The sequence below is a fragment of the Genypterus blacodes genome, unplaced genomic scaffold (genome assembly GCF_046128005.1).
Source record: "Genypterus blacodes isolate CSIRO-AG114 ecotype Tasmania unplaced genomic scaffold, CSIRO-AGI_Gbla_v1 ptg000067l_1, whole genome shotgun sequence".
NCBI lineage: Eukaryota > Metazoa > Chordata > Actinopteri > Ophidiiformes > Ophidiidae > Genypterus > Genypterus blacodes.
In genome coordinates, this window is record NW_027466879.1 from 5,574,061 (window position 1) to 5,592,142 (window position 18,082).

At 44.6% G+C, this 18,082-nt stretch overlaps 1 protein-coding gene across 1 annotated transcript in view; it reads left to right on the top strand.

Moving 5' to 3' along the window:
• The window catches only part of LOC143004451 (protein TANC1-like), a 32,227-nt gene extending 14,183 nt beyond the window's left edge, over positions 1-18,044 (top strand). The window contains exons 9-28 of the mRNA XM_076155316.1: positions 893-1,020; positions 1,818-2,049; positions 2,860-3,026; positions 3,918-4,226; positions 6,449-6,649; positions 6,814-6,917; positions 7,014-7,122; positions 7,492-7,614; positions 7,864-8,100; positions 10,302-10,511; positions 10,734-10,815; positions 12,319-12,452; positions 12,999-13,122; positions 13,228-13,403; positions 13,750-13,882; positions 14,416-14,445; positions 14,532-14,623; positions 14,775-14,921; positions 15,972-16,072; positions 16,213-18,044. Of these exons, the coding sequence (XP_076011431.1) occupies positions 893-1,020; positions 1,818-2,049; positions 2,860-3,026; positions 3,918-4,226; positions 6,449-6,649; positions 6,814-6,917; positions 7,014-7,122; positions 7,492-7,614; positions 7,864-8,100; positions 10,302-10,511; positions 10,734-10,815; positions 12,319-12,452; positions 12,999-13,122; positions 13,228-13,403; positions 13,750-13,882; positions 14,416-14,445; positions 14,532-14,623; positions 14,775-14,921; positions 15,972-16,072; positions 16,213-17,542 (4,169 nt within the window). The 3' untranslated portion in view covers positions 17,543-18,044. The remainder of the gene's footprint in view (positions 1-892; positions 1,021-1,817; positions 2,050-2,859; positions 3,027-3,917; positions 4,227-6,448; positions 6,650-6,813; positions 6,918-7,013; positions 7,123-7,491; positions 7,615-7,863; positions 8,101-10,301; positions 10,512-10,733; positions 10,816-12,318; positions 12,453-12,998; positions 13,123-13,227; positions 13,404-13,749; positions 13,883-14,415; positions 14,446-14,531; positions 14,624-14,774; positions 14,922-15,971; positions 16,073-16,212) is intronic.
• Positions 18,045-18,082: the final 38 nt, after the last annotated feature.

Consider the following 18,082-nt stretch of genomic DNA (forward strand, 5'->3'; position numbering starts at 1 on the left):
AGCTTTTGCACACAATAAAAGCATGTTGCATGCTGTGGTGTGCTGGGGGTTTTGGTTTTTGATTAAAATGTGACCCACCTGCTGTTATAAGATAAGAGAGTGGCACAAATACATTTGCCTTCCTCTCAGTCCTTCCCTGTTGTGCTGATAAATTGTGTGGATTTTAGGACAAATTGCCTGTCACCCTAATGTTTCTCTTTAAAGGGGATCTTGTGCTCTGTATTATTTTCCCTGATCCTATAGTATAACATAGTAGGGAGTGCGTTTTCAACATTGTCAATGTTGCACACTTGGAGGTATTACTCTAATTACTGCAGGAAATATAAATACCTGCAGTAATACAAACCGATCAATCCTGACCTGTGCTTTAACCGTGTAACATGTTGGAATCAACACGTAACATCTGAGTTGAGCCTCGGGCCTCCAGCTTTTGATGGGGTGCATCTTACTGTGATGTCACTTGGCAATTGCTAGCCTGTGAATTGCCGCCTCCTGACAGTTCTATTGCAGTCAATTGGGGAAAAAAAAGATATAGAGTGTCTGTGAGCGTGACCAATCACAAATGGTGTGAACAGTGTGCTGCAACACAGGAGAGTAGGGGCGGATCAATGCAGCATCACACCATTTCAAAACAGACAAAATAGAAAACATAGGAATCTGCGTAACGTATCCTCTTTAAAATAATGGCACTATCATCTCATATGTTGTTGCTTACTCTCATATTTCCCAGTCTTGCCTAAAAAACCGTCATTAATTGCAATGATTTAAATTCGGTTCCTCATTGACTTCCCTCTTGACATTGTTGTGCCCATAGAGACTTCATCTACCTATTGTAATTAGCAGCTTTTGCTTGTTGTTGTTGTGTATTGTTGTTGCTTTGTGCTTCCTTCAGCTGGGGATAGGCAGGGAAAGTCAGCCCCTAAACTGCCACCAGACTCCCAACCCAGCCAGAATGCTGTTCCAGGGACAGACGATACCACAGCACACAGGAAGGAGGCTGTCAAATGCCTGGCTGCCAAGGTACAACTCACACACACATACGTATGCACACACACACACTGAGGCACACAAACAATACACTCCTGTAAAGTACTTATTTATCCTGCTCCTGTGGCGGATGCTTGCTAATCTACAGTAGTTACGGGGGAAAGAGGAGACATTACATTTGCATTATGGAAATGTCTCTAGATTTACAGTAATGGCTGTTTCCAAAGTACTGGATTTTTGTGATTGCACTCCTCTCCCTAGAGTAGTAAATAACACAACACAGCATCATAAACGAAAATGTTGTGAGTCAAGCATTCATAGAAGCAAGATGGGAAAAAGCTGTTAAGAATAACAAACAAACGTATTCTTTTTTAAGAGCTTATAGGTCACATATTTCTCTCAAGGTTTAATATCATCATGTTCCCTTCAGGCTCATGTAGAACATGCTGCTGATTGCATCACAGAGATGACATGGAAGATTCTAAATTTACTAACTTGGCCTCAATAAGAGTTTCCATGGGAACTGGTCAGACGACTTGTGATTGAGGTTGTTTGCGCAACGGTAAAATTATTGATAACGTTACATGTGGACAACTGAATCATATACAGTTAGTGAAGATACTGTGCTGTTGCAATAATATTTGCAAATTCATTATCTGTTTTCTTCAGTAATATGTCCCTGAATCAAGGGTTCAAGAGAGAAAACTAGGTTATGACTCCTTTGTGCTAGCTGTTCATTTTTTCAGCTTTATTCTTTTGATTTGATTTCTTTGTTTTCCTGTTCCTTTTACCCTTGTCACCATCTGCAGTTTCTGCCTTTCTCTCTCTAGGTAGTAGCCTATCATTTCTGTCAGGCAGACAACACGTACACCTGCCTGGTACCGGAGTTTGTTCACAGTGTCGCTGCCCTGCTGGCCAGAGCACCACAGCTCGCCCCCTACAGGGAGCTGCTGGTGCAAGAGCCTCAAATTCAGAACGCACTCAGCCTGAGATCCTGCGTCCAAGACCCCATCGCTGCCTTCCGAAAGGGTGTCCTGGAGCCCTTAGCCAGCTTGCGCAAGGGTAATAGATTTTTCTCACTCCAATACAAACTCACTTTAAGACAAATGTGATTTTCAGTGTTAAAGACCTTCCAAAGTTAAAAATAGCCCCAGTTTTACAATGAAAAACTGTCTGTTTCCCTCATTCTGCAATTAGGGAGCCTGCTGCTATCTCCGGTGTGAAATAGCCCGTTAATGGCTCCATGATGGGCCCATGGATAATTTTTCCCAGTTAAGGTCAATGATTGGAAACACTAGAGTGTGAAGCAGATGTTAGGTCATTTACATAGGAAAATGATGAGTGGTATTTTTGCCCTGGTGAATCATCATCAGCATCCCACAGGAATTCAAGGTCACAAAATATTCTAGAGAGGCTGTGCATATTGCAGGCATATTAGCCCGCTCAGTTTCTCATGAAGTCAGTCAGCTAGATTGATGTGTTATTATGGCTCGGCCCTCCACTGTCTGAGCAGAGGAGTGTTTGTCTACTCCATCTCTATTAAGCAGGTTAGAATATACGGAGGGCCCTTGTGTCAGAGAGAAGGAACCCTCACACGTTTGTGGGGTCGCATCGACAGCTGAGATGATACCAGACGTGAATGATATGTCCCCGTTTGGTCCTGTTGCTAGCTAATAAACAGCAATGGACTGTGGTCCCCTTTGGCAGAGTCTAATCAATATAAGTGGTTAGTGCTTTTCTCAGCATATCATCAACCTGCAAGAGAGATGCACACGAGCTGAGCACAAAACTACTTTGTGTCATCATTTGCTGCTTTTGCTGGGGGGTTAACGTCACATATTTTATCCTTTAATGGTTGCTGTGTGCCTGCAGACAGGAGGCTACCTGAAGATGACTACTTCATATTGGTCGACAGTCTAAATGAGGCAGAGTTCCACAAGCCAGACTATGGGGACACCATTGCAACCTTCATCACCAAGATCATCTCCAAATTCCCTCACTGGCTCAAGCTGGTGGTGACAGTGAGGACAGGCCTGGTGGTGAGTGACACTCGACTCACGCTGGTGTGAAAATGATCTCTCACACCAGGCTCAGACAACACGACTTCAAATCCCAAAGTACCCGAACCACTGAGCCGACTGTATGCCAGTTTACAAGCTGCTCTGTCTGACTATTGAAGTCTGTACGGCTGTAAACTCATTCACCTTTGAAATTCCTCCCATAAGCCTCGTCACTGTTCGATGTTGTGCTTTACACAGCTGTTGTGGCTTTTGACACTATGGCTCTGTCTAGTCTGATGTGTTTCCTCAATCTGCTTGGTAATCCCACCGACACATCTGCCAATAGGGCGAAGCTAAAATTCCAAATGCTGCATGGATTGAACCCTGAGAGGATGTTTGAACTACCTTGGGCACACAAACACCATTATTGTACCTTGGGCCTAGCTGGAGTCACGACAAGACAGCCAGCTGGTTACATAACAGGGAATACACAATGTGCATTTGGGGTAATTAACTTTTTTGATACGGCTGAAGTTAGTGCACATTTAGTAAGTCTGAGGATGAAGAGACTGGCCACATACCACTTCCCCCGGATCTCTGGCGCCTGATTGGAACATTTTCTATTTTTATCTTTTTTACTGGCCACTTCATAGGAACTGCTATGTTTTATGTAACATTTATATTTCACTAGAGAAATTGCAACGCACATTTACCAGTAAAATACCAGTGAGCAATGAGCTTGAGTCATTTTCACACTATTTACTGTACTGAACTGCATCCCAGGGCTCCGAGTGACTCAGAGAGAACAGCCCCTGAGACATGGGTCCAAAGTTTGGTGTTTTTAGTTTCTCCTCAGCCAGTACACCAAAATGTACTCTTGTCAGTTTTAACAATGACCACTAGTAATCTATCAATCATCTTCCCTTCCAGGAAATCACCACCCTGCTTCCCTTTTCTGGCATCTCTTTGGACATACTACCAGACAGCAGTGATCTGGGTGCTGACCTCAGTGATTACATCCATCACCGGGTGAGCGGCAGCACAAAGGTCGCAGCCAATGTCACCACACCAACAGGCTCCGCCCCTGATCCACTGCTCCTCAGCAAGTTCTGCAGCCACCTGTCCACACGGAGTCACGGCTCCATCCTCTACCTTCAGCTGACCCTGGATCTGTTCCACAAGGGACACCTTGCCCTGAAAGGAGGAAACTACCTAGTGGTGCCCGTGTCTCTGTCAGAGGTCAGTCATGTAGAGTGGAATGTGTTTGAGTAAATGCAACGTTTAAGCCTTAACATTTAGTCATTGTAAAGATAATCATTTCACCTTGAGGCAGCCAAACTGGCCCTCACCCACCTCAGCTGGTAAAAGTCACCATCTAACACTTGTCACTCATCCCGGTGAGCTGTCCATCATGAAATGGCGTCTTCCTTGAGGCGGAAGCATTGGTCATCCATAAAGTCACCGCAGACTGCAAAGCCAGTCATTGCTCTAACGTGTTTTATGTCCAAAAAAGAGGAAGTACTCTGATTAAAAGCTTAAAAATGCCAAAGAAAACACAGACTTTACACAGTGCCAACAATAATGCACTGTGGCAGGAAATTACAGATGCTATTCAGAGTTACATCATTGTCAGTATAAAAGAGGACAACAGATGAGCAAGTATCAGATTCACAAAGGCACAGAAATATGGTAATTTAATGATTTATGGTTATGCAAAACAAGCCCAGTCTCGGGTTTAGACTAGGTAGAGAACAGCAATGATTCACTGTCAGAGCCTGAGGAAACAGTATGGATCATTGAGTATAGTGAGCTATTAAAGATGCAGTGGTCAGAGTCGAGATGATCCCAGTTCACTTAGAGAATAGATTGACACCAAGGTGTGTTGTTTACTTATTATAGAGAGGGTTTGTGGTGTGTTCATGCATCTCCCTGTCAAATCCATTTCAAGATTCAGGAAGCTGCACAGGAATGTGGAAAAGCTGCTAATCTTAATGATAAACTCAGGCATGGTTGATGACACCCAAGTCTGAAAGCTGTGACATTCATTACTTCAAGACACGATGGACTATTGGAAGCCAATATACTGTACATGGCTTCCATTGTTTTACGTCTTGTAGTGCACATTTTAATTGGGTCCAGCTAATGTCAGGGGTTTCAAACAATTATTGTCCAACTTTCTCTCTGAGTATATACTATTACTAGTATTAAGAATGATGAAATATAAGAGCTTCAGTTTTAAAACGCAATAGAAAGGAAAAATCTGAAATATAATGCCTTTATTAAAGAAGGCATATTGTGTTTATATGAGCAAAATAGCGTAGCTCCCTTTGGTCTGCAAATAGAGTTTGTGAAGTTTGTTGACAAAAAAAATAACAACCTTTTCCAGCACGTTTCCAGATCCTCAGTCTGTCATTTTAGAGAACAAGCTGTTTTGGGTGGGCATTGCCTGGATCCAAAGCTCTGGTTGTCTCGTTGTGGGAGTACTCGGAGGAGGGAGCTCACTGGAGGCGTTATGGTTTGCTAGTATTCTTAGTAACTCTGATGCTGTTCGCAAATTATCCAAGCAAAGTTTATCTAAGGCAACTACCAGTATCAACAACCCTGATTAGGATCAATCAGGAGTATCAACGACCCTGACAACGACTCCACAGAGGTTAAATCCTGGGAATCCCCATCCATCACAGATATGTTAGCAAACTACCATCTGACTGACCATCCTTAGCCGGTTGCCACATACTAAGCACACGTAATGTAGGTGTAGCTAGCACACCAAAGCTTACATTTTGCTATCTAGCTAGCTAACAGTAAAAACACAAACAAATGTTATGTATCACAAGTTAATATTAGCATTTATGCCACCATACGCAGTCTGTAAAATCTCATACAGTGGGTAGAGATTTGTAAGCAGCCTTATAGTGGATCCAGCTGTAGGGACGTCCGTAGACGAACAAAACAAAAGCATATGTGGTCGCTACAGAGTTTAGTCTGAAAACCTACCAGAAGTGGTGCTTTTCACAATTATCCTCACAATAACGTGGAGTCCAAGCACCCATTAGGTGAGCATTAGGCTTCACTGCTGTTGGTTCGACTTTTTCAAGATTGGAAGACCTTTGAAAAATTTTAATGGTTGTGGAGTAGCTATTTAATGGCTGCTTGAGCACTGTAATTTTCAAGCGGTCCCTTGTGAACAGAACTGAATGAAGGTAGGGTTTAGCTTGTAGAGGTGCGTTTATGTTAAGTGTGTAATTGTGACACAATATTATGCTCCAGCAACCAACGTTTGCAAAAAGTTGAGGGTGCTGCAGTATCCAGCAAGGATGACAAAAGTATGTGCAGAAGGGTGTTATTGTGTAACATGGCTGCTTTGAGACGTTGCTCTGTCCTTCCATCAGACGACAACATGCAAAACAAGTCCAGTCTGATATCTGAACCGTACTCGGTGTGTGTCTGATATCTGTTAGGCGTATCTGCTGATGTGTCGCATGAGCTTCCCGGACCGAGAAGCCTTTGAACGAGTGCTGCCGGTGCTAAATGTGGCGCTGGCATCTCTGCACCCACTGACTGATGAGCAAATGTTCAGGGCGCTGAATGCAGGCAGCGTGAGGGGGGAGATGGAGTGGAAGGACTTCCTGCAGAGATTAGACAGCCTGGCTGGATTCATGGTAAGACTTGGTATTACTGCATGCAATGAAACACAATGAGCTTTTGTTTTGAAAGTGAGTGGTTTGAATGGTGTGTTTTTCAAAAAAAAGGTTACTGGCTGTGAACGACGTCATTGACATTTACATTTAGAAATCCAAACTTTCTTTCTCCTGCGTTGTCGTAGGTGAGACGCAGGGATGGCACACGCATGCTGTGTCATCCCTCCTTCAGAGAGTGGCTGGTTTGGAGGGCAGATGGAGAGAGCAATGACTTCCTCTGTGATCCTAGGTGAGGCCAAATGTCAACTTGTGTCAGTTGTGAATACACCAAGAAAAGCGTGTAAGTTCTTGTCAGGGAAAAATGTGCCTGTCTGTGTGTCTACAGGAGCGGCCATGCTCTCTTGGCATTCATGTTCTCCAGACAGGAGGGAAAGTTGAATCGGCAGCAGACCATGGAACTGGGACATCACATCCTCAAGGCTCACATATTCAAGGTTACTGCAACTATGATACCGTTAATTTTAGTTATGTAAGAACTCATTGTGCTTCCGCCATAAACCTTTTCCTGTACATTTTTGCTGAAACTCCTTCATGCACAAATGTATCAGAAAAAGCTATATCCTAGGAGCTCTCAATATTAAAGCATTGGCAAAGCAACACCCTGTATCACTACCATCATGAACAAAGCACTGATATGCATACACCCACGGAACAGTGAATAATGTGCTGTGTGTATGCATAGCTCACACTCTGAACATACTGCTGTACTCATGGGACGCAATTCAAATTCCACACCACAGATCTCTTCTGAGGAAGCTTTAACCTCTTTCCTCTCTCTCTCTCTCTCTTACGCTCACTCTCAGGGTCTAAGTAAGAGGACAGGTGTGTCCTCCAGTGTTCTTCAGGCCATGTGGGTGAACTGCAGCACAGACAGCCTGTCTGCTGCACTGGCCTCTCTGAGGAACCTCTACACCCCTAACATCAAGGTTACAGATACTGTATCTACATTGAAAGCTAGAAAATACTCAAAATGTAAAGGAACAAGGGGAAAATCACAGAACAAAACGTTCTAACATTCTAATTAATAGCAATGAAATCGGTGGAGCTTTTTTTCCTAAACAGGCATTAAAACCTAAATTCCATCACAAATGTAGTTAACACACCGGCACACACCAATATGTTCTATAGATATAAACACACAGGTATCATGCCACTCACTCTTTTCATTCTTGCAGGTAAGTCGTCTGTTGATGCTAGGTGGTGCTACTGCGAGCTGGGTTACAGAGGTGTTAGGCCACGCCCCCATACTGGGTGTCCATGCCCACCTGGGGCACCTGGAGATGGTGGGTCTGCTCCTGGAGATGGGGGCGCCTGTGGATGGAACCACTGACAGCGGCATGACGCCCCTCTGTCTGGCTGCCGCTGCAGGACAAACAGACTTAGTGAGTCTGCTGTGCAAGAAAGGAGCCAAGGTCAGTTTGTTTCTGTGCAGATGGACATTAACCTGGGCTGTGATGGTCTGAACAGCACAATTACTAGAACCTGATACTGTCCAATAGGATATTATCCAACAATAGACTTTAAGATACAGTCAAATCAATGTATAGCACCTAGACGTGTACAGCTTTGGCTAATTCAGTTGTGATTTGAAGCAAAGGAAACCTTTAACTTCCACCAGGATTCAGTTTTATTTGATTATTTTGATGCACTTAATTCAATAAAGACATTTAAACATCACTGAATTGAGAAATCTGGGAACTTGTGGGGACACACTGTTAGTGAAATACAAAGATCAATATTTTAATTAATTAAGTATTCCAAACTAGGATCTCAATCTAGGAGTATGTTAGGAGGACGATACTTCAGGGAGGATTATTATTTATTTGTACAATTTTGCCCCAAAATCTATTTTAGTATTTCAGATCGATGCAGTTAAATTGCCGCCTTAAAATCGATGTATCACGATGCATCTGTACACAGCTGAAGTAGATTTGAAAATTTAATATTTTAAATAATGATGATAATAATAATACAAAAGTAAGATAGATCAGGTAACAAAAAAATATGCACAAGATCTGGTACTGTTCCAATAAATGAAAGAGTTTTTTTCTGAAATAATTTGGAATTGGCAAATGTAGTCTGCATCCACTGTTATTTATTTATTTCATATTTAATAGAGCTGACTCTTGAACATATTTTTTTTTGAATAATGAAACTAATGACCTGGACAAATTTGTTGGGACACTTGACCTGATAATTGGACGCCAATTCTGAGGCAATCATTGTAATCAAGCTCTTTCTGTTGCTCTGAGTGAGACGTCTACACTTCTCAGCTGGTCGTTTGTTCCACTCTCAGGCTCTCCATCCTGTTGGAGGAGCCCTGACCTGTGACTTTCTGACACTGGGCAGCATGTTTCACCCCCACAATGCCTATGATAATCTTTCCCGATTCCTTTGTGCCCCACACAGGTTCAAGACTCCCTGTGTCAGACGCAGCAAAGCAACCCCATAACATAGCGGAGCCTCCTCCATGTTTCACAGTAGGGACGGTGCTCTTCTCTTTGAAAGTTTCATTTTTTTTCTTCTGTGAACATAAAGCTGATGTGACTCGACAAAAAGCTCTCATGTTTCATTCTCTCACAAGCGTTGTGGTTTATCAACAAGTATTTGAGCAAACTCCAGTTGGGCTCCTATGTTGGGTCTTCCTGCATGGAGCCCACTTTCACTCAGAAAGTGACACTGTGAGCTCGATCTGTTGCTGGGGTCAATTTCTCTCTTGCTGCCACGTCTAGGGAGGTTTGTTCCCTTTGTCATTGCCTGAAACTTCCATCCTGATAATATGAGCAACCATGGTCACAGGAACATCAATCTGCTTGGAGATGTTCTTGAAGTTCTTCACTATGCTTGGCAATCACCTTTTTCCTTATCTTCTTCTCAGACAAATCGCTCCTTTTCTTTCTATTGTGTGTTGCGCACAATGAAACTAAAAGCGCAAGAAGAGAACTTTTCTCCATTTAAACAGGCTGAATGACTGATTGTAAGATTGAAGACAGCTGTGATACTAATTCAAGATAACGGTCTGCTTGAAATATCATCACGATCCAATTATGTATCATCACTTCTAAGGGCTATCAATCATGTTGTTTCCGGCCCATTTTACATTTCTTTTATAAAAGCAAAGTGTCAGTTCTATAAAGAATTCATTACTTTGGTCAGTTTGAACATTTTTCAAAGAAAGGTTTGTTTTTTGTTTTTTTATTGGAACAGTGGCCACATCTGGAGATATTGATCAATAGTTGATCCTTTGATAAATGTTTTATCTTATTTAAATTATTCATCTCGTTTGTAATTTTCATATATTAAAGCCAAAAATAAAAATCAGATGGCAAGAATTAAAATTAGATAAAAATAAATAAGTATTAAAATGAATCATATACAGTATAAATATCACCATATATGTTGGTATCAATATACAGACTATAATATTAGCCTCCAGTATTTATCAGGCTGTACTCATTTTTCAACTTGAAGTGATCCACTCTGGTTTGAGCCTGATTCCGATCCTCTATTCTTGGTGCCATTTGTCACCAACCTTTCTGATCTAAAGCCCCCATATGAAAGCTACTAACCAGCATGAGGGTTGTAAGTGCTTTTGTGTGCCCCTCTGTGCCAGGTGGGCCATGCTGATAAGAACGGCCAGTGTGCGCTGGTCCATGCAGGGTTGAAAGGCCACACCGAGATCATCCACACCTTGCTGGGCCAGGAATGGGGGCCAGAAGTCCCCACGGAGCCACAGCAGCATCAGAGCAGCGAGAATGTGACTGGAAAGAAACAAGCAGTACAGCAGGCCGTCACAGCTGCTGCGAGCGTGGGACACACACAGGTACGGTGTCAGATGAAGGTCTTGATGACAAAAACATGTTAAACACTTTGCTGAAATTAGTTTTTATGGAGAGCATGGCGTCTGTCCTTCCTTGACACAGAGGTATAATTAGATGCTGTTTTCTATTTGCTATGGCCAAGGTCAGTGAGTGTATTTTCCTCCTGCACAGCGCGCACACACATCCAGCGTTACAGAGGACTGTTAAATTGTGTTTTCCTGCAGGTGGTGAAGAGCTTGCTGGACTTGAAAGACGAACAGCTGGCAGTGCAGATGGACGCTCACGACTCTCTCTGGGGAGAAACGGGTGCGTTTCTCCATCAGTCAGATAAATTTAGCTTTCTCACCTATTTCTCTGTGTGAATTTGGCTGTAGTCTCGTGCTCAAGGGCATTTGGCTTTGTCTTCCAGCCATATTACAGACCAAGGTAGTTCTGTGGAATGAATAAGTGTTAACCACAGCTAACAATGTTTATAGGTGCACAATGAGCTCTCTAATTACAGCTGCAGGCTTAAAATGTAGTCACTTACGGGTCTCAGTGTTGTGCTTTGAGGATGCTCTGGTTGTAATCAAATAGTTGATTAAATTGTTTATTGTTCTTGGCAGAAAAGGGAAATTCATTTAGCACTGAGGATATTGTGTGCAGCAGCCATATTCACAGCATCTAAAAAGCTGCCGTGATTGGATTGTCGTACTTTTACCTCCATCACAGATCCATGTGCAGCCTGCTGAATATAGTTAGGTCCATTTCCTGAAAGCATGTTGGAAGAAGCATATCGCCCTCCAGTGCCATTAGAGTCTAATTCTATTACTCTATTACAGCCAGAGCCAAGATAGAAAGAATTGAGAGCAAGAAATAACCTGAAATATACATATTTCTTTTAAAAGTTAGGAGTGCTGTTTCTCAAATTATCAAGAGATTACAGTCCACTCATACAAATAGGATGACATTAATAATCCAAGAATATATTTAAAGTCTAATTATTGCTCAGGGATAAACACATAAAGGTTAATATTGCATTATTTCTACTTTAATGCAATATTTTAGGTGGAATTATGAATACTAACAACGCCACGTTAAAGCTGAGACTTTTAGAGGAGAGAACAACTGGAAATTCATGTAACCACCTCTGCTATTATAGAACAGCAACCTCACTGTGACTATTTAGCGGCACAAAGTCACCACAGATAGGCAGAATTGTGTCACTTTGGCTGTATGTCGTACACGCAGTTGAAGTCCTCTTTAAAAGCAGACCAGCGTCATTGATTTGTGCACTGAGGCGTGCAGGAACATGAAACATGACATCATTTATCAAGGGTACTTGGAGGTTAGAGAGTGGCATCAATGCCTTATCTCCATCCCCAAATGAGCCAAAAGACCCACAAGCTAAAAAAAGGAACAAAGTCCGTCGTTTGTCAGAATAACATTGCCTGGCTAAGGGGAGCGCAAATTATCTAGTGCACAGATTTATGGTTTTGTTTCCTTTTATTGATTTTAGTGTTGAAGAGCAGCAGTAAGTAAGGGATACAGCAGGCTGAGGGGGTTTGGTATCTGGTTTTATCTGCAGGGGCTTGTCAGATACACAGAGTAGTTTGTAGAGAAAGTTAACACTTAAAAGTTAAAAGTAAACGTACACAAAGTTTGTATTTGTGGACAGTATCTCACTCGATGATGCAGCACCAGTGATGCAATCAATAGATGATGGAAGTCACACCAGCCCTGCTTTCTCACTCCCTGCTTCTACTTCTCTCCTAAATGTGTCAATGATGTATCCCTCGCCGCCTCATCTCTACGCCGACCCTCTGTCAGTGCTGAGCGCGGCAGCAGGGAGAGGGAGGATGGAGATGTGTGCGCTCCTCCTGGAGAGGGGGGTGAGCATGGAACCCCCCAACCGCAGAGGAATGGTCCCGCTGATCTGCGCTACCAAACATGGACACACGCAGGTGGGGACAATGGCTGCTGATGATGTCACAATGTACCGGACACACCTTAGTGGTCATGTTGAAATCTGTCCCTTGTCCAATTGAGATTCAAATCCTATTTCTTTAAGTTTGGTGAAATGAAACGTCCCTAGTTTGTGGAGGTGAGACTGCTGATCATCTCCCACCTCACCATTGGGAGCTTTGTTGGAGGTGGACGTCCAATCAATTGTCTCTTGCCTTCAAATCCTCGTTTTCATGTTCCTCCGCATTGGGTGGGTGGAATCACAGAGAAGATTATTTTTGCTGAATATTGTTATTGAGGAAAGCATCTGACGTAACAATGAGCATTGGGTTAGGAGACATTTTGTAGATTGTTTTATAAAGAAAGGGGCAAAAAGAAGACAAAAGAGAATCCAATAACGAGAGCACTGATATGATACAGGCAGGAGGAGGGAGTGGGTCTGATATTCGACCCACTTCCTCCTCCTCCTCCTTTTTTAAAGTTATATGCTGTAGCTGTAACTTGAGACATTTTCTTTTTTTGGTTCTTTTTTTCCTTTTCCCTAGATTCTAGAGTTGTTGCTGAAGAAAGGGGCAGACATTAACATCAGCGACAAGCAGGGCCGCAACGCACTCATGCTGGCTGCCTCCGAGGGCCATCTGAGCACCGTGGAACTCCTGGTGTCAAAGGGTGAGAGGTCATCAAGAGGTCACCGACAATCCCCGCTGACATCCAAACAGGTCGGACGGATCAACATGAGCTGTAGCGATGTTTTGTTTTTGTCTGTGCTCCCAGGTGCCTCTCTGTCCTCTGCTGACCTGGAGGGCCTGACCGCCCTCAGCTGGGCCTGTCTGAGGGGCCAGAAAGGTTCTGTGCAGCTCCTTGTTGAAGGAGGCGCAGACCTGAACCAAGCAGACAGACAAGGACGGACGCCGCTGGACCTGGCTGCTCTCAACGGGGATGCAGATATCGTGAGTTTCATGCTGTGTTTGAATCACATCATGCTAACATTTTGCAAATAGATCTTTTTTTTGTTCCTTCCCTTAGATAAACTTCATTCCTCCCCTGTGGGAATCCTTGTTTTGTCTCAGTGGGGCTTTGATGCGCTGCTGCATCTTTACTTACATACAAGTATCAATACCACAGTGAAAAATATCTCATTAGAAATAAGAAGCGATGCGTTTAAGTTTAGCCAAATGTTCCCTAACGTTTCCACCGTTTAATCCCAATGCCAAGAACTTTCTATTTTTAAAAGATGACCCAGTAAATTAGCAAGCATATTAAATCCGTCCTCCCGTTGCTTCTATCTCCTTCCAGGTGCACTGCCTGGTTGATCATGGAGCAGTGCTGGACCGGCCTGACAACAGTGACTCCAGAGGTGCGGAGCGGATCACCGGCTGCCAGAACCCGGCCCTGGTCGCCTCGCTGCTCAAGAAAGGATCCAAGATGGGTACGTACCCCACGCCGAGCACAGTGTGTCTGTATCCAGGGTCGGATTTAAAGTAACAGACGAGGAAACGGTTTTGATTGAAGGCTTTGCAAAACTTTCAAATCCCCATATGCTTCTTAAATTCATCTGCACCTGTTGTACTCAGGGGAATATTTGCCTGTTTGCCTCCACATGGTGTTAGTATTGATTCTGCAGCACACACACACACACACACACACACACACACACACACACACACACACACACACACTATCAAGGAAAGAGAGCAATTCTGCCTTTTATGGTAAAGCTATTTCAGCACACGCTTTAAAATTGTACCATAAAAAGTAGAATAAGATACCAAACGGTGTGCATCTGGTCTGATGAGAGCTGGGATTGTCTTTGTAACGGTTTGTGTGTGAGTTAGTAAACGCTCCGAGTACAGAAATATTCTTCTGTCGATGCTGAAAGTCCACATGCAGCCACTTCTTTAACTCGCTTTTTTGTTGCTCTTTTGTTTTTCACATCCGTCTGCTCATTGATCGAACTGGAAGGCTACAGAACAGCTCCGCATGATCGATCAGGTAAGAGATTCACGCCGCAGACTGAGCCGAACCAAACTCCGGGAGACGGAGAGAAAAGAGAATAGATGTTTGTTTGCCTCCTACAGGTCATGCCACATGGGCGATGGCTTCCTCCAAACCAGACATTCTCCTCATCCTGCTGCAGAAGCTGATGGAGGAAGGCAACATTCTGTACAAGGTTGGTTACCACAGCAGGGAAGAAAAGGCTTGTTCAAGAGTCGGTTGTCATGGTGCACTGGCTTCTAGTGAAGAAGCGACAACCTCAAGTCCTGTTGTTGTCACGGGTTAGTGGCTACCTTCTCTCCTTCTCTCCCTGTGTGTTCCCTCAGAAAGGACGGATGAAGGAGGCCGGCCAGAGATACCAGTACGCCCTGAGGAAGCTACCTCGGGAGGGGCTTGGAGAAGAGTTGAAAGGACTGAAAGAGCTGCGGGTCTCCCTCTATCTCAATCTCTCACGCTGCCGTAGGAAAACCAATGTAAGGCTCACAGCTGTATCAAACTGCTGCTGCACTATTTAACAGCATCGCCTTCATCTGAAACAGGAGCAACGGCAAGGGAAGGTGTTTGATTCTTTAAGATATATAATTCATCAACAGAGAGAGAGAAAAAAAAGAGGGGAGTCAGCGGCGGTATCGCTCTCTTCAGGATGGAATTTCATGTTTTTACCGGTGAACAGAAGGTGTGTGTAAGAGCTTGAAGGCAGTCTGGGACATAATGAAGTGCTGTGTGCCGTTACTGTAGCGATAGATGTGTGTGTGTGTGTGTGTGTGGCCTGGAGCCAGCTTTCGGAACCCACCCTGGTGATGACAGACGCACAAGCAGGCTGTGTAAAAATGTCATCCTTAGGGTCACTGTGGCCGATGAATAATGGAGCAGATAATGTGTTTTGATAAGGTCACTCTCTCTCTCTCTCTCTCTCAGGCCGAGCCAGTCTCTTTCCCCCACGTCTCTGCGGGGGTTATTTACTGTGGATGTGCGACTGGGCTGACTAAGTCCACATATTATAGCAGAATGCAAGCAGGAGAGCGACTACATGATACCGTCATTAAACATTCAGCAGCAATGTTCACAATCTCACATTCAAGGCTGCCGTCGCGCCTCGACGCTCACGGACGGCATCGCCACGCGTACGCCGCATTAAATATTCACCTGATAGTTATGATGAGAGCAGTGAAAACACCCCAAGACACACACACACACACACACACACACACACACACACACACACAAACACACACACACACAAGCACACAAGCAGCGCCATGTCTGCGTCTCTCTCCCTCTCCCTCTCTTTGTTGCTGGGCGAGCTGCAATGAAAATGATTTGAGCACGAGTTCCATTTCACAAAATAGGATTCGATCTTCAAATCCATACAAACAAAAACACCATTACTATATTCTGCCGGAGCCTCAGATGCTTTTCTGCAAAACAAATATTTTCCGATCCGTTCACTCATCTAGACACGACATCATCCTCCAGGATCGTTCTCATGTTGCACTCTTCTCCTTTCCTGTTTCTAAACACAGGACTTTGGCTTAGCTGAGGACTTTGCAACAAAAGCCCTGGACCTCAAACCCAGATCTTACGAAGCATATTATGCCAGAGCGCGGGCCAAGAGGAGTAGCAGGTATGAGCGTGTGAACCAAACACAGTCGTATTTTGCTCATTAGAAAGTCAATGGAAGCATGAGGGGGGGGGGGACGTCAAGGTGATTCTGAATTAAGCAGTGTTAAAGTTCCCTTGTTTGTGTGTCTGTGTCCTCCTCAGGCAGTTTGCTTCAGCACTGGCAGATCTCCACGAAGCAGCAAGACTCTGCCCCTCTAACCGAGAGATCCGCCGCCTGCTTTCACGGGTAGAAGAAGAATGTAAACATCATCAAAAGACACTGGGCAGCAGCAGCACGCCGCAGGGTTACAGCAGGGACCCTCACGCCCACCACCACCAAACCGCAGAGGAGGAAACAGACGTCTATTCACAAGGGAGTCTGGAGAGACAAAACCCCGCTGAGCAGACAGATACAGAGAGGGAGGAAGAGAGGGATGAGGAAGACGAGATGACCCCACAATCTGGGAAAAGCCCTGAATTTTGGCCTCTTAATCCATACGCTCCAAACAGGACCCTCCCTGGAAGCGTAGCATTTGGTTTAGCAGAACCTGGCTTCCCTCAAGAGGAGTACACACAGAACCGAAACGACCAGACCGCAGACGTCCCTGATTCTGTTCATCCGATCAGCAGACAGGGCAGTAGAACTCAACACAACTGTCACTCCCTGCAGCCAGGTGGCAGAGTAGGAGGCAGGCCTCTGTCTCTGTGTGGCCCCTCCAGCCCTTTGCCAGGCAGACACATCTCCACTTCCCTGAGGCCGACCCAAGCTCTGGGGATCGACATTGGCCCCGTGCCAGCCAATGAGCACCCTGGACACAACCTCACCGACCACTATCACCCGATGTCCCCCAGCAGCTCTTCCCCTCCGGGCCCTATCCCAGTTTACCAGCCACGCTCCTCCAGCTTCTCCAGGGGTTTTGAGGGACTGTCCACCCACTCTGTAGCTCTGGATGGCCTGGCTCTCGCTCTGGGCTCTGGTATGGATGTAAAGAGGGAGGGCGGTGGAGGCACAGCAGGGTCCAGGGGCTCTAGCTCCAGTCAGGCCTCCAGCGGGAACCTGTCAGACAACGGCAGGCAACAAGTTCCAGACGCCTCGTGTGCCATCAAGAGCGCCGGCAGCTTCAAGGCAAAACCGGAGCTGAAACCGCGGCCCTTCATGGGGGTAATGGACAAATCGGTGAGAGTCCAGGGCCAGCAGACCTCTGGGCGGCAGGGCCAAGGACAGGAAAGTTTTAATATGTCGGCCATGGAATTTCAAGTGTTAAACAATGAGTTCAAACGTGCCTCGTTCCAGGATCAGCACACTGGAGGTCAGGCCAACAGCCAGCAGTTTGGAGAGCGTCTCCTCCAGCGAGAGACCAGAGCCAGCACCTCCTCCCAACACCGCTTCCCAGACGGGAGACACCGGCAGACGAGCCTGACCAGAGACAACCCGGCCCTTCATATGGCTCCCATCAAACCCAAACGCTCATTTATAGAGTCCAATGTCTGAATATAGCAGATCAAAGCACACATACAGGCTGTTTTCAAACAAACTATGTCCCGCATAAGGTAGCAAGGGAGACTGGTTTGAGAAGAGATCCCTTTTCCCCTGAGCCGGTTTTGTAAAGTTTTATGCCGCTACACTGCAATTACAATCTAGAACCAGTGTTACACTCAGGCTACTGTGCTTTTGCTTACATGTCTGCAGCTACACTTATATACTCGAGAAAAGAAGAAGAAGTAAGAGGTAAAAAAAAATCGATAGTTTAGTGTCTGGACATTTGGTTTCCTATAGCAACCATAGAAGTGAGAGAAAGCTTTGTGCACGACTAAACAAAAGCTCTTGTCATTAGTTGCAGGTATGACCATTTCTATTGTCAAGTGTCTTTTGGAAAACATTTATATTTGTACGGTGTACACTATATTTGCAGATTATATATTTCCCTGTAAGTGGTAATGATCTGTCAGCAGTATAGGCTTCAAAAGAATTTACTTTGTGTACTGTAGATTCTTTTTCTGGGTACATTTGATAAAAAGTCACTGTACATGA